Source organism: Prionailurus bengalensis, chromosome B2 (assembly GCF_016509475.1).
Source record: "Prionailurus bengalensis isolate Pbe53 chromosome B2, Fcat_Pben_1.1_paternal_pri, whole genome shotgun sequence".
Lineage (NCBI taxonomy): Eukaryota > Metazoa > Chordata > Mammalia > Carnivora > Felidae > Prionailurus > Prionailurus bengalensis.
The window spans coordinates 98,681,675-98,707,090 of NC_057349.1; the positions used below are offsets into that span (position 1 = coordinate 98,681,675).

At 37.4% G+C, this 25,416-nt stretch overlaps 1 protein-coding gene and 1 pseudogene across 1 annotated transcript in view; both read right to left on the bottom strand.

Annotated features, from left to right (window-relative positions):
- Positions 1-25,416, bottom strand: part of AK9 (adenylate kinase 9) — a 135,391-nt gene that overhangs the window by 23,428 nt on the left and 86,547 nt on the right. Inside the window, 6 exon segments of the mRNA XM_043592094.1 lie at positions 761-979; positions 1,550-1,756; positions 13,890-13,955; positions 18,744-18,963; positions 22,632-22,756; positions 23,906-24,166. Of these exon segments, the coding sequence (XP_043448029.1) occupies positions 761-979; positions 1,550-1,756; positions 13,890-13,955; positions 18,744-18,963; positions 22,632-22,756; positions 23,906-24,166 (1,098 nt within the window).
- LOC122490227 lies at positions 2,313-2,953 on the bottom strand (annotated as a pseudogene).

The following is a 25,416-nucleotide window of genomic DNA, read 5'->3' on the forward strand; positions in this document are numbered from 1 at the left end:
TCTTTATGGCACTTAATACTATCTTTCAAGAATATATTTTTCTGTTTATTTACTTATGCCCATCCTCACTCCCCAATCCAACTAGAATGTAAGCTCCATGACAAAAGAAACCTTTCGTTCACTACTCTGTTCCCAGGACTAGAACAGTGGCTGGAACGGTCTTAGTTAAGATTTGTTGAAAATCATCCCACATTTGAGGCTAGTGAATTCCAACTGGAGTAAATCTGTCCACGTGCATAAAAATATTGTACTTAGAATGCTTGTTATGAACATCAATGTCACATTTCATATTGTGTCTCACACTGTATACTCTTTATACTCTCGTTTTTGATCGCAGTGGCCTGTTGGTATTATTTTTTCAGGGTCTTAGTACAGAACTAGGTCTTAGTACAAGGTCTTAGGCCTGGTTCCATTAAAGAATGAAAGAGGTTAAATGACTTGCCTAAAATTAGGTAACAAATTAGTACCAGAGCTCAGCTCTTTAGATGTGTCCTTTGAAAATATTTCTACTACCCATCTTCTTCTGCTACCAAGTTAAAACCAAGTTGGAATTGTGTTATCTCTCCAGATATACATGAAAGACATTAAACCCTTTGATTACTTTTCAGATGCCAGAAAATTAAAACAATCACGTTTTTATAGCTAGTTAAGAGTACTGTACAATGCTTACAATTTTTGAAATTATCCTGTCTTCTTCTTAGACATACTTAACGAAAATAAAAGAAAGAACACAACTTTCAGGTGCATTTGCTGACATTACCTTTACAGGGTCCCAGTAGCCAAATGCACTTATATGCTTATAGGTGTAGTTCAGCATTTTCTGGGCAAGGTGTGACGCTATTGGATAACATTTTTCAAAAATGCTCTCACGATTCTCTACCAGTGGTTTCAGTTTCATATTCAAATTATATTGTACAATATGGATTTTCCGAGCTCCATTAATGAGAATTACTGGTATCATAAGCTTCTCACATTCATCCTGATGAAAAACAAATAAAAAAAAACAAATATTAAAAAAAAATTTTTAATGTGTATTCATTTTTGAAAGACAGAGCACAAGCAGGGGTAGGGCAGAGAGAGAGGGGGACACAGAATCTGAAGCAGGCTCCAGGCTCTGAGCTGTCAGCACAGAGCCCGATGCGGGGCTCAAACTCATGAACCGCAAGATCATGACTTGAGCTGAAGTTGGACACCCAACGTACTGAGCCACCCAGGTGCCCCAAACCAAATATTTTTAATGAGACCAAGTCTGGTCACAGCATATACACATTGCTGGTAACTGACCACTTCGGTCAAGAGAATAAATATTTTTCAGCTTCTGAGTGGCTGCATATTGGCAGTTAAAACTTTTGACTCTCTGTGGCTTCCATGTTGCTCTTGAGTTATTAAGTTGTTTTCATAATTGCAAGCGGTTCTGGCAAAAGGGAAGCTAGTCCTAAGATACACATTTCTTTTGAAATGTCAAAAAGAAACCAAGACATAAACCAACTACACTTCTTTCATTCTCAAATGTTACATTGTGAATTATGAAAAAAGGAAAATTAATAACCTGTATTACTTGTAAATTATTCATATCTGTTTCAAATTTTTCTCCCAGTTCACCTCTCAGGCGTTCAAGTGCATCAATTTCCTGTTCTTCATCTTCCTCACTCATCACTTCCTCATCTTTTGGAAATTCATCTTCAAGGATGTTGTCAATATCATCTTCCTCTTCTTCAGGCTCTTCTTCACTAAAATCTTCATCTTCCCTATTTGTCTAAGGAAGAAAATGTTCTCTTTTACTATACACATAGAATATGCACCAAATGACTCTGCTAACTAATCATCTGGAATATTTTATGCCACTGGATATTGGTTGGTATGGAATGGCAACATTTATTTAGTAACATAGTAAAGTTTTAAATATCTGGCACCCAGAAGTTTAATTCCTTCAAGATTCTGACAACATACTGATCACATAGTAAATACATAAACAAGATATTAAATGTTATTTATGTCTATGGTTGCCAGAAAGTTCCGTTTCTTTGTTTGTTTGTTTATTTATTTAGAGTCTTTATTTTACTTGCAGTTAGGTAACAAAGTCATGTTAGTTTCAGGTGTATAATACAGTGATTCAACAATTCCATACATCACCCAGTGCTCATGACAAGTGCACTCCTTAATCCCCGTGACCCCTTTAATCCATCCCTTCCACCCACCTCCCTTCTGGTAATCATGTTTGTTCTCTATAATTAAGAATCTGTTTCTTTTTCTTCCCCCCACCTCCTCAGGTGGTTGACATCTTTATTGCTTTGGAGGTGGGGGGCAGGTGCTCAGCAGTTCTTAGTGGGGTGCTTCCTTTTCACCATCACAGGCTTCTGGTGAGAAGGATGGCACTGGTCCTGCAAATGGCAGCCGTGTGCAGATCTGGACAGTACTTGTTTTTGCGGGTCATGTGATTGATGCTGCTGAGAGTGGCCCAGACATTCTTGTTAGTGGTGGTCCGCATGTAGGAGGCAGTGGGTTTTCGCTGGCCAAATCTCTACTTCATGACCATTACATCTTTGTCATAGGCTGCTGGCTCCAAACCCACAGTCTTGTGGTGAATCAGCCCATTTGGTGGAAGGTGTCGTGAGCCTTCAGGTTATTGGGCTGGGTGCTGGATGTCTGCATGTTCCTCTTGATCAGAAAACTGGAGCAGTTCTGCATGACCAACCATTCAGGTGGGTGGACAGGGCAGCAGCTCCTCTCACTACTGCGTGGGGAAGTCAGAAAGAGCCTGAGTCTGTTTCTTGATTTGTCTCTCTCTGTTTTTTCTTTGCTCATTTGTTTTGTTTCTTGAATTCCACATGTGACTGAAATCATATGGTATTTGTCTTCCTCTGACTGCTTTATTTTGCTTAGCGTTAGAGTCTCTAGCCCCATCCGTGAAGGTTACATGTATTTGAAAGCCACTCAAAATGGATAACTCAGTCACTAGCTGTTGTCAGTTTGGACAAGATCAGTTTCCTCACCTGTAAAATAGGAATAATAAAGTACCTATCTCACAGCGATGGTGGGAGCATTAAATTACTTAATACATGCGAAGCCCTTACTTAGAAAAGTGTCTGGCACATGGCAAGCATGAAATGATAGCTATTATTGCTATTATTGTGCCATTATAGCTATTACTTGTCACTTTGTATAAAGCACTGTATTAATAGAACAGTTACATGCCCTTTAGGAGTTTATAGTCCATCTGAAGAAAGGAGAATAATACACAAATGACTCTTAAAGACCCGTGGCAGGATATTGGTACTAAGTGGTGCCATATAGGCGTTAACATTTGCCTTTTTTTTTTTTTTAATTTTTTTTTCAACGTTTATTTATTTTTGGGACAGAGAGAGACAGAGCATGAACGGGGGAGGGGCAGAGAGAGAGGGAGACACAGAATCAGAAACAGGCTCCAGGCTCTGAGCCATCAGCCCAGAGCCTGACGCGGGGCTCGAACTCACAGACCGCGAGATCGTGACCTGGCTGAAGTCGGACGCTTAACCGACTGCGCCACCCAGGCGCCCCAACATTTGCCTTTAACATAGAGGCTCCTGGGCCGCCCTCACACTCTTCTCCCTGAAGTATTCCTTGTATCAGTTGGAGCACTGCCTTCCAGTTGGAAACCTGGAAGTTTTCCTTACTCCTTGCTCTCCATTACTGCTCATCCAGTTTCCAAGGACTGTTATCCTAAACAACGCCCTACATTCTCTCCTTTCCAGTTACCCTCACCCCCGCTGTTTGCCTTTTCATTTTCTGATGCCTGCAATCTCCTGCTTATCCTGCTGTTTCCTAATCTTTCTATTGATTAGACCCTGGTTCCTTTATTTATTTATTTATTTATTTATTTATTCATTTATTTATATCTAATTTATTGTCAAATTGGCTAACATACAGAGTGTACAGTGTGCTCTTGGCTTTGGGGGTAGATTCCCATGATTCATCGCTTACATATAACACCCAGTGCTCATCCCAACAAGTGCCCTCCTCAATGCCCATCACCCATTTTCCCCTCTCCCCTGCCCCCACCATCAATCTTCAGTTTGTTATCTGTATTTAAGAGTCTCTTAGAGTTTGCCTCCCTCCCTTTCTGTTTGTAACAATTTTTCCCCCTTCCCCTCCCCCATGGTTTTCTGTTAAGTTTCTCCAGTTCCACATATGAGTGAAAACATGATATCTGTCTTTCTCTGACTGACTTATTTCACTTAGCATAATATCCTCCAGTTCCATCCACGTTGCTGCAAATGGCAGGATTTCATTCTTTCTCATTGCCGAGTAGTGTTCTGTTGTATATATAAAACACATCTTCTTTATCCATTCATCAGTTGATGGACACGTATAGCTTTTTCCATAATTTGGCTACTGTTGAAAGCGCTGCTATAAACATGTGCCCCTATGAATCAGCACCCTTGTATCCTTTGGATAAATTCCTAGCAGTGCTATTGCTGGGTCATAGGGTAGTTCTATTTTTAGTTTTTTGAGGAACCTCCACGCTGTTTTCCAGAGTGACTGCACCAGCTTGCATTCCCACCAACAGTGCAAGAGGGTTCTCGTTTCTTTACATCCTCCCCAGCATTTCTTGTTTCCTGAGTTGTTAATTTTAGCCACCCTGACCAACGTGAGATGGTATCTCATTGTGGTTTTGATTTGTATTTCCCTGATGACGAGTGATGTTGAACATCTTTTCATATGTCTGTTGGCCATCTGGATGGCTTCTTTGGAAAAGTGTCTATTCATGTCTTCTGCCCATTTCTTCACTGGATAATTTATTTTTGGGGTGTTGAGTTTGGTAAGTTCTTTATAGATTTTGGATACTAACCCTTTATCCAATATGTCATTTGCAAATATCTTTTCCCATTCTATCGGTTGCCTCTTAGTTTTGTTGATTGTTTCCTTTGCAGTGCAGAAGCTTTTTATCTTGATGAGGTCCCAATAGTTCAGTTTTGCTTTTAATTTCCTTGCCTTTGGAGATGTGTCAAGCAAGAAATTATTGAGGCTGAGGTCAAAGAGGTTGATGCCTGTTTTCTCCTCTAGGGTTTTGATGGTTTCCTGTCTCACGTTTAGTAGACCCTGGTTCCTTTAAAGAGCACCTGGAATTTGGCCTTCCAAGTTCAGGGAGGAGGATGAGAGGGTCCCTTCCTGCTCTGTGCCCAGGCTCCTCCCTCTCCAAAAGAAGCTTGGATATGGGGCAGTGTTTTTCAGTTCTGGTTCTTTTTTTATTTAAATTTTGAAGCCATTTGGTTCTTTTATCACTTTTTCCTTTTCCTTATCCTTTGACAATTAAAAAAAAATCTTCAGATTTGATTTTCTAAGGATTATTGGAAGTATGGTGGGATGAGTCCACACTGCAAATGAGAGATGTCTCAGTTGCAGAGCTTGGCTCAACTTAATAGCTCTTCCAACTTATTTGTTAATTAAAAAAAATTAAACTATGTAAGTTTAAACATAGATTCATTTTTGTTAAAAAGATAAAATTATACAGCATTGTATAGGGTAAAAAAAATCTCCCTTCACACTCCCATCTCTATTTCCACTTTCCTACCTAGAAATGATTTTGGTTAACAATTTGGTTAAGATCCTTTTAGATGTTTACACCCACACACACCCACACAAAATTATATTTATACATATTGTACAACTTGCTTTTTAAAAATATAATTTAGCAATGCATTTAAATTTCTTTCCATATAAAAACATATATCTCATCATTCTTAGCCATTCTGGCATTTTAAAAAGGTTCGTGGTTTTTTTGTTTTGTTTTGTTTTGTTTTGCTTTGTTTTGTTTTGTTTTTGGTTGTTATGGGAAAACCAGTTTAGGAAATAACAAAGTAAACAGTGAAAAGTAGACACTTTTGACCCCTGTGATATTTGTTTTCTCTCTTATATTAGTGGTGATGAGGGATTTGGCTAACTTACATTTCTCTTCTTTTCTTTCTCTTCTGCCTATCCCCCAGTGTTAGTCATATTTTTAATTCTTTAATTCTGCAACTGAGTGCCTATAACTTTAAATATTATCTCCAAATCTCTCTTGAGCTATTACTTCTAGATATATATTTGATTCCCCACAATTCAAGAGAATGTCCTTACTCTTCTTTCCTCTTTTCCCTCTCTTCAGTTTCTAAATTTCCATCTCCAGCATTACACATTTACATTCCTGTCCTATGATTGTTTTTAAGTAGCACTTAGGTATTTAGTGCTTCATGCAAAAATTGATTCTAAGAATTGAAAGCAAATAAAGAGTGATTAATTCTGAAAATTGAAACCCAGTAAACAGCACCTGGCATATTTTAATTATATAACCTTTATTCACAACAGCCACAGATAGTGACAGAGGGGATGCAATTCTATATCAACAAACATGTACCATTCTGAGGAAAATGTCTAAAATATCAATGTCAAACATTGTATTTTCTTATTATGCAAAATAATGCATAATTTAATTTGTCCCATATGTGGATAATGCTTTTCTTGTCCCCCACCCCCACCCCATATTTCTGGTTTGGTTTTGTTTTTTAGATGGAAGAAGCATTATTCATAAAAATCAATTGGCTACTTTTTTCAGGAAGAATATACAGAAGGCTAATTTTCAAAGATCTTAAATATCTAAAAGTATTTCCATTTCATCCTCATACATTATAAGTAGTTAAAAATCCTTTTCATTCAGAATTTTGAAGGCATTGTTTTTGTCTTCCATCATCCAGTATTGTTGGTGAAAAATCTGACACAAAACTTATCCACATTCCTTTGTAGATATCTTTTCTTCATTTTAGAAACAGTTAAAATCTCTTTACAATTAGCAATCTCAAATTTCACGAGAGTGTGTCTAATGTACATCTCTTTTAACTTGTTCTGTTCAGTATTCATTGAGCCGTTTCAATTTGAAGATCCTCTGCTCTCTTCAATACTGGGGACATTTCTTTCAATATTTTAAAGATTATTTCCTCCTATATTAGCTCTCTTTTCTTTTTTTTCTTTTTGAATGCAAATTAGATGTTGATCCTCCTGGACTGACCTCACATAGCTCCAGTTTTTCTTTCATATTTTCTATTTCTTGTATTTTTGTTCTATATTTGAGAAACTTCTTTGGCTTTTACTTCTAATTTTTCTCTTCAACTTTTTAAGAACTGCTCATTTATTTTTGAGAGAGACAGAGAGCACGTGTGTGAGCATAGGCCATCCATGCAAGTTGGGGAGGAGCAGAGAAAGGGGGCAGAGGATTCGAAGTGGCCTCTGTGTTGACAGAGCTGTGCCAGGCTTGAACTCAAACTGAGATCATGACCTGAGCCTGCGTCAGATGCTTAACCAACTGAGCCACCCTCTATTAAACTTTTAATTAATTTAATTTACATTATACATTTTAGCTTCTGTGAACTCTTTTTTGCTTTCTGATTTTTCATAGCATCCTGTTTTTTGTTTTATGGATACAAGTTGTTGAATTTTCTTAGGGAGATTGGAATTTTTTAAATGTTTAGTAAGGTCTTCTGAATTGCCTATTCATTTTAGGGTCAGTTGTTCTGTTCATCTTGTTGCTCCTTTGTGTTGATAATTTTTCTCAAGTATATGGTAATCCTTGGTTGTTCATCCATTTTTATGAATGGAGGACCAAGTTGCTTAATTCAAAGCAACTTCAAACTCTGGGTGTGTGAGCAGGGCAGGTTGTATTGTGCTTCCACTTAAGATGTGAGAATGAGAAGAGGTGGGCAGGTTGGATCTTGCTCCAAAAGATGGAGGACACCAACCAATATCCCTGGCACTTATTATCTTCTAGGCAGATTATTTGCTTCAGAAATTATTTGCCTTTTTTATTCCCCATGGGGGCAGATGTCATTGTTACATAAGGAGATGGTGGGGCAGCCTTACATAATTTTTGTGCAGTTAATTATCCTGGACTTAGTAGATAATCAAATTATGTGCACATAATGAGTTCTGTCCTTACTTTTCAACATGTATGCTATTTCTTTTTTTTTCTTGTATTACTTTCACTAGTTTCTTTAGTACCATGTTGAATTTTTTTAAAGGTTAATATCCTAAAAATCTCCACAGGTTAATTCTTCCTAGGGAAAAAATTTTTATTTTTCCATAAATGGCAACTTGATCTTGAAACAGTGCTTTTTTTTTTTTTTTTCTGATAAATTATACCTTTTAGGCCTTATGTTAGGAGATATATCTTCTAAAGTTCATGGTCTCAGAGATCTGCCTCTAGTATGAAGGAATAAGTTAATTTAGCCTCTAGCAGATAATAACCATAAACCATGAACACCCCTCCCGCCACCCCAACACACACACACACACACACACACACACACCACTTTCTCCCACTCATTTAAGAAGCTCTGGAGAGTAAACAAAGGCAGATTTTGGAAAGCAGCAAAAATTTGGAGTGAGCAGTTGGTTAAAGGTGAATTCTCTGATTTTGTGCCCTTGCTCAGAGGGCAGCCTCCATTAGAGTGGTGGTGGCACAGGGAGACTAAAATTCTGATAGGAAACTTTAGTGTCTCTCCAGCTGGAGCAACCAGAGGAAGGAGACACAACCAGGATACCGGAGAGTGAGGGTAAACTTCAGAACTGAGAGAACCGGAGAAGGAAACAACAAATTAGTTTATACAGACTTTCCACATCTCTGAACCGTGCACATATGGACTGTTTGAGAACAGTATAAATTGAATTGTTAGTATGACAGAGTTTACAGGCTTAGTCTTACCAAATAAATTGCCTGCTAAAACAGAAACACTCGTGGAGCTAACAGAATTCAGAATCTACATAATATAACACTCATAATTCAAAAGTTATAATAATCCAAAATTATTCAAAGTATAAAGGATCATGAGACATGACCCATTCTCATAAGCAATGATATCAACAGGGGCGCCTGGGTGGCTCAGTCGGTTGGGCGACCGACTTCCGCTCAGGTCATGATCTCACACTCCGTGAGTTCGAGCCCCGCATCGGGCTCTGTGCTGACAGCTCGGAGCCTGGAGCCTGTTTCAGATTCTGTGTCTCCCTCTCTCTCTGACCCTCCCCCGTTCATGCTCTGTCTCTCTATGTCTCAAAAATAAATAAACGTCAAATAAAAAAAATGTTTTAGAAATGATATCAACAAATACCCACTCCAGGTACTAGAGTTACAAAACAAGAACTTTAAAGCAGTTGTTTATCCCTACGACGAATGAGGAAGAGGAGAGTACACTCATAATAAATGAAAAGATAAGAAACCTCAGGAGGGAAATAAAAACAAACCAAAATGTAAATTAGAACTAAAAAAATACAATATTTGAAATTAAAAAAAATATCAGATGGATTTAATAGACTGGAGATGACAAAGGAAAGAATCAGTGAATTTGAAGATAGATCAGAAGAAACTATCAAACTTAAAGAAGAGAGAAAAAAGATTGAAAAACTGAACAGCCCCAAGATCATGTGGCACAATAGTGAGTGACCTAACCTATGTGAAATTGATTTGCAGAAGGAGACAGAGAGCAAGTAGGACAGAAAGAGTATTTGAAGAAATAATGTCCAAAGTTTCCCCCAATTTAGTTAAAGACACAAATTTATGGATTAAAGAAGCTTAGTCAACCCCAAACTAGATAAATATAAAGAAAATGGCATGTAGGCATATCATAATCACACCATTGAAAAAGATTTCTTGGCTGAAAGCAGCCAAGAAAAATCATACAGGAAAACAATTCAGATGACCACATTCTTCTCATCCCTCTGATTTCCCTCACACCAGAGGAATGAATAAAGAACAACAGAAAAGGTTAAATATCTGGATAAATGTAAAGGAAGATTTATTTTCCTCTCAATATATTTAAAATACGTATGACTATTTAAAACAAAAACTATATATATTTTTTTCTTATGGAGTTTATAATCCACTTGGTTGTAAAACAAATGACCACCAGAACATACAGGATATTGGTGGGCGTAACTGGATTTATACAGTCACAGCTTTCTACACTATTACATGGAATAATATTGACTCTAAGTAGAGTGGGAAAAGGTAAGGATGTATATGTAATAGAGAGCAACCATTAAAAAAACACAGAGAGGTATAACTAGAAAGCCAAAAGATAAATAAAATGGATTCCTAAAATACATTCAACCAATCCCAGAGAAGGCTGGAAAGGGAAAAGAAAAAAGAAAGGGGACAACAGGAAACAAAACTCATGGTCGCTGAGAAACAGGGCTAGCTTTGGGGTAAACTGTCTCATAGCTTTCTAGCAGTACCAGAAAGTAGGGGCAAGGCTATAACTGAGTAGAAGGTTATGCCAGGAGGGTGGTGGAGGTTATAGTCAGAATGCTTACAACTAGGGAGGAAATGAGACAGGCAGAAATAGAGGAGAAGTGAAAGACTTGTCAGAGTTCTGAGGCTTCCCAATACAGATGCATGTTAGTCAGACACTAGATTCCCTTACGATACATGGCTGGGGGAGGGGGGGGGGTGCTGGGGGGGGTGAGGTTGTCTTCTAAATCTGGATTTTGAGACACTATTCCAAACCGTTTGTTTTCAAAACCTTAAAACTCAAGCACTGGGAGATTATGGGAGTGCTGAATCACTATATTGTACGCCTGAAACTAATATTACCCTGTATGTTAACTAACGAGAATTTAAATAAAAACTTAAAAAGAACTCAGTCCCCAACCTGTACCCTCCCCTCACCCTCCTACCCAGCCTTAGCTTTCTGCTCCATCCCAAAGTGCTCTCTGCACATAGACCTGGAGGCCTATACACCCTGCCTTCTCCCTAGAAGGCCTCAAGGATGGTCTTGGCCTGGTGCTTGGTCCTTAACCTTGTTTCAACCTCATTTGGACCCTGGCTTCAGCTTCCCCTTAGTACTTACGGTATTTATCTGAATTAACTATTTATCTGGGTGTAATCCCTCACCATTCTGCTGACTTGCAGCCCTGGCACACGATACTGGCTGTTTCTGGCTTTCTCCTGTCTGTGGCTACGCATAACTTGACAGAAGAGACTGAGGCACCAGAGAAGGAGCCAGCGAACAACAGGAAGAGAACCAAGATTCTGAAGCAAGAAATAGGAGTAGAAGCAAGGCCTCTGAGGAGCTGGAAAGTATGCAAACTAAACATGAGAAGGGTTGGCTTAGAGATTATTCATCAGTCACACTTGGAGACTAAAATTCCACAAGGTGGCAACATTTTCCTATGAAATTAATGCAAGTAGCCCCCTTGAGACTAAGATCATTTCTAATGTTAAAAAAACGTGCTATCTGTCGCAAAAAAAATCAGACAGTAAGGGCAATGATCTTTGTGAAGGATGAGAAGACAAACCTGGGAGGGGCTTTATTTGTACGTGGTTCCCCAATTTGTTATGAAAAGGTGAGTAATGGAGCTGCATATCCTATACAAAAGGCAAATGATGAGAAGGTCTGTTCTTTTGAAAGCAAGCCCCAGCATCTATGCAGAGTCAGGAAGTCACATTAACTGGTTATAGCAATCACACTGCGTGAACCTAGACATGCTACATTTTTAGTCTTTCTTTGTCTGAGGCAGTAGCAGGACATATAAAATTCTCATCAAAGAAATTTTAAAAGGTCAATACACAGTTTTCATCTTTGATTCATCAAAAATCTCAGGAATTATCTTCCCAAAGTTGGTTTGTGTAAATTAATTGTGTGACATACATAGCCAATTTTGTGAAAGATTAAGTCTTGGGAGAGCTAACTTATACAAAACCTACTTATGGGTGCCTGGATGGCTCAGTCAGTTAAGTGCCCAACTCAGGTCATGATCTCATGGTTTCATGAGGGTGAGCCCCCATCGAGCTCTGGGCTGACAGTGTGGAGGCTGCTTCAGATTCTTTCTCTCCCTCTGCCCCTGCCCCACTTGTGTGCTCTCTCTCACTCTAAATAAATAAATGAACATTTAAAAAAACCATGATTTAATTTTTAAGATAGAATATTGAATTTTTAAATGAAAAATAGTAAGAAATCCCACCATTCTAATGTTAACAAATAGAAAAATGATAAATCAGGAACATTTAAAATTTATCCTGAAAACTGATTTTCTTAAGAAAAAGATTAATATTGTTGCACTATATGCTAACTTGGATTTTAATTAATTAATTATTTAAATAAATTAAATAAAAATTTAAAAAGAGGGGCGTCTGGGTGGCGCAGTCGGTTAAGTGTCCGACTTCAGCCAGGTCACGATCTCGCGGTCCGTGAGTTCGAGCCCCGCGTCAGGCTCTGGGCTGATGGCTCAGAGCCTGGAGCCTGTTTCCAGTTCTGTGTCTCCCTCTCTCTCTGCCCCTCCCCCGTTCATGCTCTGTCTCTCTCTGTCCCAAAAATAAATAAACGTTGAAAAAAAAAATTTAAAAAGAGAAAAAGCAGATTTAATTAAAGAATAAGGGGGAAAAAGTTACAGAAAGGGAGGGAGACAAACCATAAGAGACTCTTGGATACTGAGAACAAACTGAGGGTTGATGGGGGGTAGGAGAGAGGGGAAAGTGGGTGATGGGCATTGAGGGCACTTGTTGGGATGAATACTGGGTGTTGTATGGAAACCAATTTGTCAATAAATGATACTTAAAAAAAAAGAATAGCAGGGAAGGGAAATTAAAGTATTATTAATTCAGGAAACTAGATATTGTTAATTTTGTTCTATTTTACAAGGAAAAAGCCTAAGCTCAGAGAGATTAAGAAACCTGCTCAAGGTTATACAACAGCAACAAAACAACTGGTGAGTGCCTACTATGTGTCAGCACTATGTGAGGCACTGGAGAGCCAGCAATGAACAAAGTCAGCAAGAACTGGAGAAAGGATACCAATTTAGGTATCAGATCATAGTCTTGAGAGTCAGTGTTGAAAAGATGGTCAGAAGGAAATGGGAGAAGGCAGGAAGCATCTCATTGTTTGCCTTGGTTACGGGGATTACTTGTAAGCTGACTATACATACGAGCCCCAGGTAACTTCACAGAACTAGCATGTCTCATCACACCTCCTCTTTAAATTCTATACCCCTGAGTGAGCTTGGCTGTAGCACTGGGGTAGGCTACGTCATTTTGGGAATAGTTCCTCTCCAAACAAAACAAAATCTACAATCTTCAAGGTTTATCTTTTCAAAAAATCAGCAGGTGGAGAAAAGGAGCTGTACTGAGCAGCCTGTACAATATATGAGTCTGAGGGTTCACAGGCGCTGTCTCATTCCATTCTTTATCTCGGCATAATGTATATTTTAGTTCCAACACAGCTTTACAGTCTCTCTGTCTAGACCTCAGTCCTAGGCTCCCAGCCTATCTCCCTGTGCGTGGACTGGAAGGCTGGAATGCAAAAATGAAAATCCAAAAGAAGCATAGGTTAATGTGGTATTATATCTTGAATTAGATTATTTAAACTTCTTTAGTGGCTTTCTTTCCTTTAAAAATGTTCAGTTTTCTGATTATAAAAATAATAAAGTGTCATTGTAAACAATTATGGAAAAACAAAAAGTATAAAGAAAAACAGTGATATATAATCTTACTTCTCATATGTAAACTCTGTGTACTTCTTTCAAGACTTTTTCTTTTTTTAATTTATTTTAATTTATTTTTTTAGAGAGAGAGAGAAAGTGAGCAGGGGAGAGGGTCAGAGGGAGAGAGAGAATCTTAAGCAGGCTCCACACTCAGCATGGAGGCCAAAGGGGGGCTCTATCCCACGCCCCTGGGATCATGACCTGAGTCGAAATCAAAAGTCAGATGCTCAACTGAGTCACCCATATACCCCTCAAGACTTTTTCTATGCATCTTTTTATTTTATATTGTTGATATATAAAAGCATATATAATATAATATAATATAATATAATATAATATAATATAATATATATATAAACATTGTATTAGGGATATTCTTTTTTTAAAAGGCAGCGATTTTATTTACTTACCTCCCCTTTCTGTTTTTTCTCTCTCTCTGCTATAAGTTCAGCCCTTCTTTTAGAAATCATATCATCCTGTTACAGAAGGAGACATTAAAACATTTTAATGGATAAAATTATTTTTTGTGTATTAATATATATGTATATTATATATACATATATACACATATGTACATACATATACACACGTATACATATACATATATAAACATAAACATATATACATATATACATACATACATATACATACATATGCATACATATACACGTGTATGTATATATGTATGCATATATATATGTATGCATATATATATGTATATATGTATGCATATATATATGTATATATGTATGCATATGTATGTATATATGTTTCCCAAGGTGGGAATAGCATTTGGATGGAAGGATGGTGAATTTCCAGAAAAGCATGTGATAGTGGTAATTATGCTACTATATCCTTGTAGCTCTGGAACTTTTGATCAGCGATTTCCCTCCAGAGGAATAAACAACATTTGGGGGCTGCCACTCTTCCTACAAATTTTAGAACACCTTTTTGAATTTATCATCTGTTAGTTTGCTTTGGTAATTAGGTAGATTATGTATACGGAGAAATAAGGAAATAGTTGGAAGTAATTTGTTAAAGATGTTTGATAATCTAGGGGCACCTGGGTGGCTCACTCAGTAAAGCATTTGACTCTTGATTTTGGCTCAAGTCATGATCTCACAGTTTGTGGGTTCGAGCCCTGTATTGGGCTCTGTGCAACAGCTTGGAGCCTGCTTGGGATTCTCTCTCTCTCTCTCTCTCTCTCTCTCTCTCTCCCCCCCCCCCCTGCTCACACTCTCACTCTCTCAAAATAAGTAAACTTAAAAACAAGTTTGATAATCTTTTATCATTATAATAAAATATAATAGCCTAATAATGTATTGAATAATTTAAGTCATATTATCTCAGAATTGGAATTAGTTGATTAGCTTACCTATTGACAAGTGGCTCATTACCTTCAATTTTGGGTTTTGTTTGTATTTTTTTTTTTTGAAACTCTTACTAATAATGAAATACATCTCCCTGTACCTTCCTCCTACCAATAGTAGTTCCTCCCTGTGGCCCTATGGAGCAACTAAGCTCTCTTCAGCATGAAAGCCCTTCAAATTATTTAACACTGCTTTCATGTTGCATCTTAGTCTTCCTAGTTCCAGATTTGAAAGCCCCATTCTTTTCACCCCAGCCCAGATTTATAGATTCACTCTTTCAAGACATGTCTTATAAATGGAATGGAATGAATCATATAGTATGTACTATTTATTATTTTTTTTTTTTTAGCCTGGCTCTTCTTTCGCTAAGCATAATGATTTTTTTTTTAAATTTTTTTTTCAATGTTTTTTATTTTATTTTTGGGACAGAGAGAGACAGAGCATGAACGGGGGAGGGGCAGAGAGAGAGGGAGACACAGAATCGGAAACAGGCTCCAGGCTCCGAGCCATCAGCCCAGAGCCTGACGCGGGGCTCCAACTCACAGACAGCGAGATCGTGACCTGGCTGAAGTCGGACGCCTAACCGACTGCGCCACCCAGGCGCCCCCATAATGATTTTTATCCGTGTTGTAAGGTGTGTCAATAGTTCATTCTTTTTTAATAGTGAATAGTATCAACATTACTTAGATATACCACTTATTCATTCACTTCATTGACTTATTCATTCATTCATCCTGCCTCATCAAATTTTAAGATATTTAAAGTGTAAATTGTGACGATTTGATATATGTATACATAGTGAAAGGACTCCTCCCATTTAACTAATGAACACTTCCATCACCTCACATATTTATCTTTTTTTAACATTTAAGTTCTACTCTATTAGCAAATTTTGATTATACAATTCAGTATTACCAGCTATAGTCACATATTATACATTAAATCCTCAGATCTTATTCCTTTTATAGCTGAAAGTTTGTACCTGTTACCAATTTCTATTTCTCCCACCCCTCAGCTCCTGGCAACCACTTTTCTTCTATTTCTGTAAGTGTGAATTTCTTTAGATTCCGCATATAAGTGATACCATGCCGTATTTGTCTTTCCCTGTCTGGCTTATTTCACTTAGCATAATGCCCTCAAAGTCCTTCCATGTTGTTGCAAATGGCAGGATTTCCTTCTTTATCATGACTGAATAATATCTCGTACATATAAACACAATGTCTTTTTTATCCATTCATTCGTTGACAGACTCCTAGGTTGCTCTCATGTTTTGGCTACTGTGAATAGTGCTGCAATGAACATGGAGGTGTAAATATCCTGTTTTCATTTCCTATGGATACTTATCCCAGAAGTAGGATTGCTGGATTATATGGTAGTTCTATTTTAAAATTTTTGAGAAACTTCCAGGCTATTTTCCACAGGGGTTGTACCAGTTTACATTCCCACCAACAGTGCAAAGGGTTTCCTTTTCTCTATAACTTAGCCAACATTTGCTATCTCTTGTCTTTTGATGACAGCCATTCTAACAAGTATAAGGTGATATCTCATTGTGATTTTGATTTGCATTTCCCCGATGATTAGTGATCTTGAACACTTTTTCATGTACCTATTGACCATCTGTATGTCTTTTTTTTTGTAAAAATGTCTATTCAGTTCATCTGATTTTTTTCAGATTTTCAATCTATTTTTTTAATCAGATGGGGTGTTTTTTTTTTTTTTGCATTGAGCTATACAAGTCCTCCAGATATTGTGGATTTCAATTCCTTATCAGATGTAAATCAGATGTGATTCGTAAATATTTTCTCTCACTCAGTAAATTAACTTTTCATTTCATTGATGGTTTCCTTTGTTGTGCAGAAGGCTTTTAGTTTGATATAGTTCCCATTTGTTGACTTTTGCTTTTGGTGTCAAATCCAAAAAACTAATTAAGACCAATGTCAAGGAGCTTACCCCCTGTTTTCTTTTAGAAGTTTTATGGTTTCAGGTCTTATGTCCAAGTCTTTAATCTATTTTGAGTTGATTTTTTGTATAATATATATAGGGTAGTTTCATTCTTTTGCAGGTGGCTGTCCAGTTTTCTCAGCATTTGGTGAAGAGACTATTCTTTCTCTGCCGTGTATCTTTGGCTCTCTTCTTATAGATTAGTTGAGAATATATGCATGGGGTTATTTCTGGGCTCTCTGTTCTGTTCCATTGATCTATGTGTCTAGTCTGCTATTGAATTCCTCTATTGAATTTTTCAGTTCAGTTATCATATTCTTCAGTTCTGTGATTTGTTTGGAACTTTCCTGTATTTTCTATCTCTTTGTTGAAATTCTCACTCTGTTCATGCATTGTTCTCCTGCCTCGGTGAGTATCTTTATGAACATTATTTTGAACTCTTTATCAGGTAGATCACTTATCTTCGTTTCAATAAGGTCTATTTCTGGAGTGTTTATTTAAAATATATTCCTCTGCTTCTTCATTTTCTTTGACTCTGGGTTGGTTTCTGCACATTAGACAAAGGGCCACATTTCTGGAGTGTTTATTTAAAATATATTTCTATTTCTGGAGTGTTTATTTAAAATATATTCCTCTGCTTCTTCATTTTCTTTGACTCTGGGTTGGTTTCTGCACATTAGACAAAGGGCCACATTTCCTAGTCTACACAGAGTGGGCTTGGGTAGGAGGTGAACCTTATCAGTCAGCCTGGACTGAGTTCTTGGCTGTCTCTCAAACCTGTGTGATTGTCAGACCTACTTTCTTTGCTCTCAGTAGCTCCGAGTAGTTAAGGGTGGCCGCAACCTGTCAGTGTCCCAAAGGGGAGGTCCTTCCTCCCCTTCCATAGGCTGATTGGAAGCTGGACTCTCAGGCAGCAACTGTTTTGATGTGGGTGATATGGGTGTTTTCTCATTTGCTCAATGTATAGGAGTCATTCAGCTAGTTTCTGAATTTCTTTCAGAGGGAACTGCTTCATGTGTAGTTGTGGATTTAGTGTGTCTGTGGGAGGAGATGAATTCAGGAGGCTCTTATGTTGCCATCTTGGGTGGGAACCCACGGCACTCTATCTGGGTGTCTAACACATTTTGTTTATCCATTCATCAGTTGATGGATATTGAGTGGTTTTTGCTTTTTGTCTGTTACGAATAATGCTGTTATGAACATTCATATATCAATTTTTGTGTGGATCTATTTGTATTTCTGTTGGATAGATTCCTAAAAGTAGAATTGCTGGATTCCCTATGACACTTTTGAAGGTTTTATGTACTCCTCAGATTATAATTTCAGAAAAGATGTTCTAAACCAATATATAGATTTGTTTCACTAATGGCCAATATGGCCTTGATGGATAGGTCATCATTCCAGGAACTAGTGAAAAAGCCACTGAAAAGTTTAATTATGATGCCTCTCCCACTTTGCTCCTGTGTCTGGTGTAGGGATACTTTGGTGCTACCACTATCTTGAATTTTATTTGCCTTGGAGAGAAAAGCATTAACACATTGAAAAATCACATAGGCCTCAAATAATTTTATAACTCTTTAATTGCAAATAGTCTTTTTTTTTTAAGTTTATTTATTTTTTTTGAGAGAGAGCAAGAGAGAGCATGAGTGATTTAGGGAGGGGCACAGAGAGAGGGAGGGAGAGAGAGGATCCAAGCAGGCTCTGCCCTCAGCAGGGAGCCCTACATGGGGCTCAAAACTGTGAGGTCATGGCCTGAGCCAAAATCAAGAGTTGGACGTTTAACTTACTGAGCCACCCAGGTGCCCCTATAAATAGTCTTAATATTTGATAAAAAGTGTTTTCATATTGACTGTGGCATTAAAATCAGAAAACTACATTTTTATAAAGACCACTTTAAAACTGAATAGATTCTGAACAAATTTACTCCCATATTTTTTTTTATTGGATATGTACCTTGATTTTTGCCTTCATTTCTTTGATGAGTTTTTTCCTTTCTAATTTCTTCTTTTGTTTCAGTTTCCACTTTTCAATTTGGGAAGGAAGGAGGCGATCAGAAACATCTTGATCATCAACTTGTATGAAAACAGCAGCATCTGGGAAAAACCCATGTTCCCCCAGAAACAGGGCCTCATCAGGATATCGTGGGAAGCCATCTAATATAAAACCTGTGGAACTAGATAGAAATTTCATAATTTATTTGCTTAAAATGCTATTATAAATACTTAAAATGAAAAAATTAATAAATCACAAGTTTATATATGATATGCAATGAATAGTTTTAAAAGTTTAGTATAGTATCTTTTAGGTCTTTTGATATTTCTACTTGTGTAAACATGGTGTGTGTTCTAAATGTATTGAATTGGATTAAAATGGTAATATTTTATACTTATATTTATAGTATAGATAAGTTCTCTTAAACTGTAAATAGCTTTAATATTTGATGAAAAATGAATAGAAAATAAGTTCTCTGCTTGGGAGGAATGCCCACCCTAATGCCGTGTCAACCTTTATGTGAAGGTGGGTTTGGCCAGCCCACCTTTCGTGGGAATCCACCTTTTTATAGTTTTTCTTCTAGTAATACTTCTTCTCACGAGACAGTTTGTATTCTCTTCCCTGGGTCCCCTTGTAATCAATGACAATTATTAATGTGTATATACTGGCTCATATGCGTAAGATGATTACATTCAAATAGAATTATAAAACTTGCCCAAGTATGATGAAACTGTAAGGATCAGAAAACTAACTGAAATGTGACTACATTTTCATTATGAAATATTTATAAAACAATCAGGCTTCAAGAACTTGGCTTTATTTGAGAGAGTATCGGTCCCCTTCTGAATGAGAGTTATCCTGTTTATCTAAAATTGGGTTTGTTTGGGGAGACTTGGTGGCTCAGTTGGTTAAGTGTTGGACTCTTGATTTCGGCTTGGGTCATGATCTCACGGTTTCATGAGTTCGAGCCCCACATCAGGTTCTGCGCTGACAGTGTGGAGCCTGCTTGGGATTCTCTCTCTCTCTCTACCCCTCTGCCACTCATGCTGTCTCTGTCTCTCTCAAAATAAATAAATAAACTTAAAAAAAATAAAATTGGGTTTGTTTTAGGTACTTATATTTAAATATATGTTTTCTTCCTAATATGAACAGGACTTTTAAGAACATTTGACAGTTTGAGGTCTTACCTGATATCTTTTTTTTTTTTTTAATTTTTTTTTCAACGTTTATTTATTTTTGGGACAGAGAGAGACAAAGCATGAACGGGCGAGGGGCAGAGAGAGAGGGAGACACAGAATCGGAAACAGGCTCCAGGCTCTGAGCCATCAGCCCAGAGCCTGACGCGGGGCTCGAACTCACGGACCGCGAGATCGTGACCTGGCTGAAGTCGGACGCTTAACCGACTGCGCCACCCAGGCGCCCCCTTACCTGATATCTTAAAATGTGTCCCATACTCTTAAGTGGGCAATTTTTTATACTTTGGCTGTAAGATGTATGCCTTTTTCTTTAGAGATGCCTTCAGCATAGTCTTTTCTGTGAGGAACATTTTCATCCTTACCATTCTAGCTGTCACACTTTTTTGTCAGTGACTTCGAAATCTCTACCTCTACACCCAGCTTCTTTTCTGAGTTTCAATTCAGGATTTTCCAAAGGCTGTTTAATCTCTTCATCGCAGTGCCCTTTAGGAAGCATTCGTGTATCATACTGTCAGAAATCGTACCCGTTGTTACCCTTCCACACTGCTCTTGCTTCTGACTCACTGGTATTCGGGTGCCAACCGTCAGAGACATTTGGATGGCTCCTCCAATTCCTACTTGCATCCCACACATAAAGCCTTGATATGTCCTCTCTCTACCCACATTTCCATTTCTGCTATGACACCTAAGATCAGGCCATTATTATCTCTCTCTAGGACTCATGCAATAGCCTTTAAAAAATATGTTGATTTTTTTCCTGATTATAGAAGAAAAACATCTCACTTCACTATCAGCCAGAGAAAAACAGATATCATAGGATTTCACTCATATGTTGAATTTGAGACTCTCAACAGAGGAACATAGGGGAAAGGAAGGAAAAATAAGATAAAAACAGAGAGGGAGGCAAACCACAAGAGACTCTAAAATACAGAGAATAAACTGAAGGTTGCTGGAGGGGAGGTGAGTGGGGGATGGGCCAAATGGGTGATGGGCATTAAGGAAGTCACTTTTCAGGATGAGCACTGGGTGTTAGTTACAGGTAAGAGCTGAATCACTGGGTTCTACTCCTGAAGCCAAGACTACACTGTATGTTATCTGACCTGAATTTAAATAAATAAAAATAAATAAATATAGAAAAGCATGAAAAGGGCAAAATTATCCATAATCTCATATCCCAGAGATTACTGACATTTTGTTTTATTTCTCTGCGGTTTGTTCCTCATGTGTCCACCTTGCTATTGTAAATAACTTTGCATCCTTTATATAGTAACATTTCTTATGCTATTACAAATTCTTCATTGTAATACATTTTAATGGTTGCATAATTAGCTATTTTATTTAGGCTTTTTACAATTTCACTTTTTACTTTTAATTCTTCAATCCATATGCTCTTTTAAATATTTTTTTAATGTATGTTGTGAGGCTAGGAGCTAAATTAACAAAGAACAACCCATGACTACATTGTTGCAGTCAACCTGCCTAAATTAATCACAACAAATGATCTAATTTAGGCAATAGGAAATTAAAATTAAAGTTGATGATTAATAATCTCACTCACTTATTTATGCCACAGATTAGGTGAAAAAGATTGCCCAGAGGTGCATTGGGAGTAGCCAGTTGTTTGAATTGTCTGTGATACAGTTTCCTTATTTTCAAAGTGAGATAATAAAAGTTTCTATTCCATAGGATAGTAGTGAGGGTTAAGCAAGTTAATGTGAATAAAACATAGTAGAACTGTACCTGACACAAAGTAAGTTCCATGTAAGTGTTTGCTACTTCTCTTTCTTCTGGTGGATACCAAAGCAAGATATTCTGGTTAGGAAATTGAGGTGAAGTTTTAAACTGTGATGCCCTGGAGATTCCTAAACTTGTCCTGTTTGAGGTCAGGCTTGTTCCTGGCTTTTAAGAAAGGGATAATACTATGGACAGCTATTAAGTGGTCTTAAGTGTAATTGGTGAAAGGCTATAAGGAAAAGAGTCCAGCCCATCATTACTGTGAGTGAGTTTAGAATATGGGTAGTCAGCCACGCCTACACATTAGAATCTAGCTGGGAGCTTTCAAAACTACTGATGCCTGGGTCTCAACTTCATACTCTCTTTTCTCTTTTTTCTTTTTTCTTCTCTTCCCTTCCTTCCTTCCTTCCTTTTTTCTTTCTTGCCTTTCTTTTTCTTTCTTTCTTTCCTTTCTTCTTTCCAATGTTTATTTATTTATTTTTGAGAGAGAGAGAGAGAGAGAGAGAGAGAGAGAGAGAGAGAGAGAGCGCACACACAAGCTCGTGCAGAGGAGGGGCAGAGAGAGGGAGACAAAATCCCCAGCAGGCTTTATGCTACCAGAGCATAGCCCTGCTTGGGGCTCAGACTCACAAACCGTGAAATCATGACCTGAGCAAAGCTGGACACTTAACTGACTGAGCCACCCAGGCACCCCTTACCATCACACTTCTAAAAATTTTGATTCAGTTGTTTTGGGGTAGGGCCCCTGGCATCAGTATTTTTAAACTAATTTCCCAAATGTTTTTAATGTGTACAATCACTCATTTACAAGAAAGTAAAAAAAAAAAATTCTTAAATTTATGCTGGATTACATTTTTAACTTTTAAGAATAAAGAAAATGAAAGTCAATAATCGTATAATTCTATATAAAATAAGATACCGCATTGGTTCCTTAAGCCACCACTCAGAAAGAATTGTTTCAAGAATTTCGGGAGGCAGTGGCTCATTTTCCATTAGATTTAATCTGATTGCTTCTTCTTCTTCTGTAAATTGTACTTCTGGAGACTAAAACAAAAATCAGAAAACAAAACAAAAAATTTAAAACTCTGTATTAATAAATAATCTATAAATTACATAGTTGGTTAGGATGAGACCTTTTTTCTTTAGGTCATTTTTAACACTGCTACTTGTTAACATTTTAAAACTTGAGCCCTTTTCTTTAAATCAATATTTAATATGGTTTTAAATATTAAATTATATGTTGTAGCTAAGAGGAGTTACTAGTGATTAGCATGACTGACTTTCACACATGGCCTCCGGATATCTGTCTCATTACTTTTTGCTAAAACCTTGTTCAATCTATATCACACACCCACAAGGCTTAACAAATTTTTGTCATTTATCTTATAATTATTCAACCTGGATCCTGATTAAAGGATGGGCGAGCCAGGCAGTCATCTGGAATACAATCTATATGGGTCCATTTACAGGGGATCATTTGAGAATCAAAGGGTCTAGCTATATCAGAAATGATTAAAAAGTGAGTTAGATATGGGGCGCCTGGGTGGCTCAGTCCGCTAAGCATATCAACTCTTGATTTTGGCTTAGGTCATGATCTCACAGTCATGAGATTGAGCCCCGTGTCAGGCTCTATGCTGAGCATGGAGTCTGCTTAAGACTCTCTTTCTCTCCCCCCCTCCCTCCGTCCCTCCCTCCCTCTTTCTATCTCTCTCTCTGACCCTCTCCTCTTTTCTCCCATTCCCACGCTCTCTGTCTCTAAAAATAAGTGAGTTCGAATGAAGAACTTTCTCTTTACAACCCCAGGAAAAAAACATCTAAAAGACATAAAATTTCTTATGATGCATCATTAGAAATTAATATTTTGAGATCTCTGCTGGTACTGGGGCAGATTTTTGTATTTGTTAGAAAACAGAGAACATGATATTGGAAAACCTTATATTCTAGGTCAGACATCAAATAACATAGTCCCAAATAAATGCTATAAACAGTCCTGTCAGGGAAAGCTGTTCAGATTTTTACTGGAGTCATGTAAAACTTACTATTTTGTATCCTAGATGAGCAGTAAAATTTGTAAATAACATATGGGGAGGATGACCTAACTCACTTTATAGAGTTTTACACTGCTTATATTCTACTTCCAAAAGTAATACCAGTAAGCATAATTATCCGCAAATAGAGTATTAATATTACTACCGGTTTCTTTGTATTTTCTTCTTCAATCTTGACATTGGCCTGAATGGCAAGTTCTTCAAGTTCTTGTTTTGCAAACTGTTCTTCCTCAGAATCTTCTTCAAATTCAGTTCCTATTTTCTTTTCAGTTTTGAGCATTAGTTTTTCTTGAAGAAATTCTTCAAACTGAATGTGAAAAATGCCCAATTTTTCTGCTAAGTATCTTCCACAGACAGTTTTACCAGAGCCATGTGGGCCCAGAAGGCATATTCTTATTGGAGGAGCCTGCCACAGGAGAGAGGTAGAGTAGGAGGAGAGTGAAGAAAAGGAATTTTGAGTAATTTAGAAAACATTAGGCCTATTGATTGCCCTAAGACTGAATTATCACGTCACAACACCAGCAGCATCAGAAGCCACAACCATCCACATATTTCAATGGTCTGCCTGGGTACCACATAAAAATTGAAGTTCATGGAAATGGACTTCAGAAGAGTTTAAATCATGATCTATATGTTACATATGTTCTATTTAAGAAAGTACTCGTGTCAGGGGCACCCAGCTGGCTGAGTTGGTAGAGCATGTGACCCTAGATCTTGGGGCTGTGAGTTCAAGCCCCACTGTGGGGGTGGAGCTTAATTAACTAAAAAAAGAAGAAGAAAGAAGGCATTGGTGTTCTCAAAAGTATAAGTGACAATCTATTGTGATTTGTATATTTTGATCTTGTAATCCCATGCTAGGGAATTATACTAATAAAATAATTTAAGAGAAAAAAAGAATGACAGGCCCAAAGATTTCGTAATTACTATCCACAATTCATATCCACAATGACAAATCACACTATGAAAAATACTGTGAAAAATGTCTAACAATTAGATGTTAAAATGGTATGTTAAATAATTAAGCATTATGAGATCTATGTAGAAATATGTAAACTTTCATTGATATAATGTTAAGTAAAAAAACAGATAATAAAATATTATATACACTAGAAAGAAAATACATCCATGTAGAATAGGGTGAGAAAGTAAAATTAAAAATGAAAGCTCTGGTCTAAACCTGGTGCGATTATGTGTGTGCTTTATTTTTTAAATGGATAAAATATCACCACAGTGTGCTCTTTTATTATTGGTGATAAACAAATAAGAATAAAAAGTGTTACCACAAATTTAGGAAAACATGGATTGCTTCAGAGCCATATAACAGGACTCTTTTTCAATCCAATGAACCAGTTCAGCCCTTGCTCCTGAGAGTCAACCAAGTCAGGCACAGACGTGCACCTATGATCATGCCTCTGAGTGTGAACTTGAGTAACCACACTTCTACAAATGTCAACCCACTGAAAGTCCACCAATCCTTGAATCCCACTCATCCCCTGTCTTAAGATCAGCAGACTGCTCTGAAGTCTCTACACGGACTAACCAGCACAGCTAGCCCTTAACATATAAGCAATAAATTCAACTGTGTCTTTTTACTTCCGCTAAAAAGACAGTCCGTGTTGGTTTGACACAAGGCATTACTATAAAAATCAAAACAGA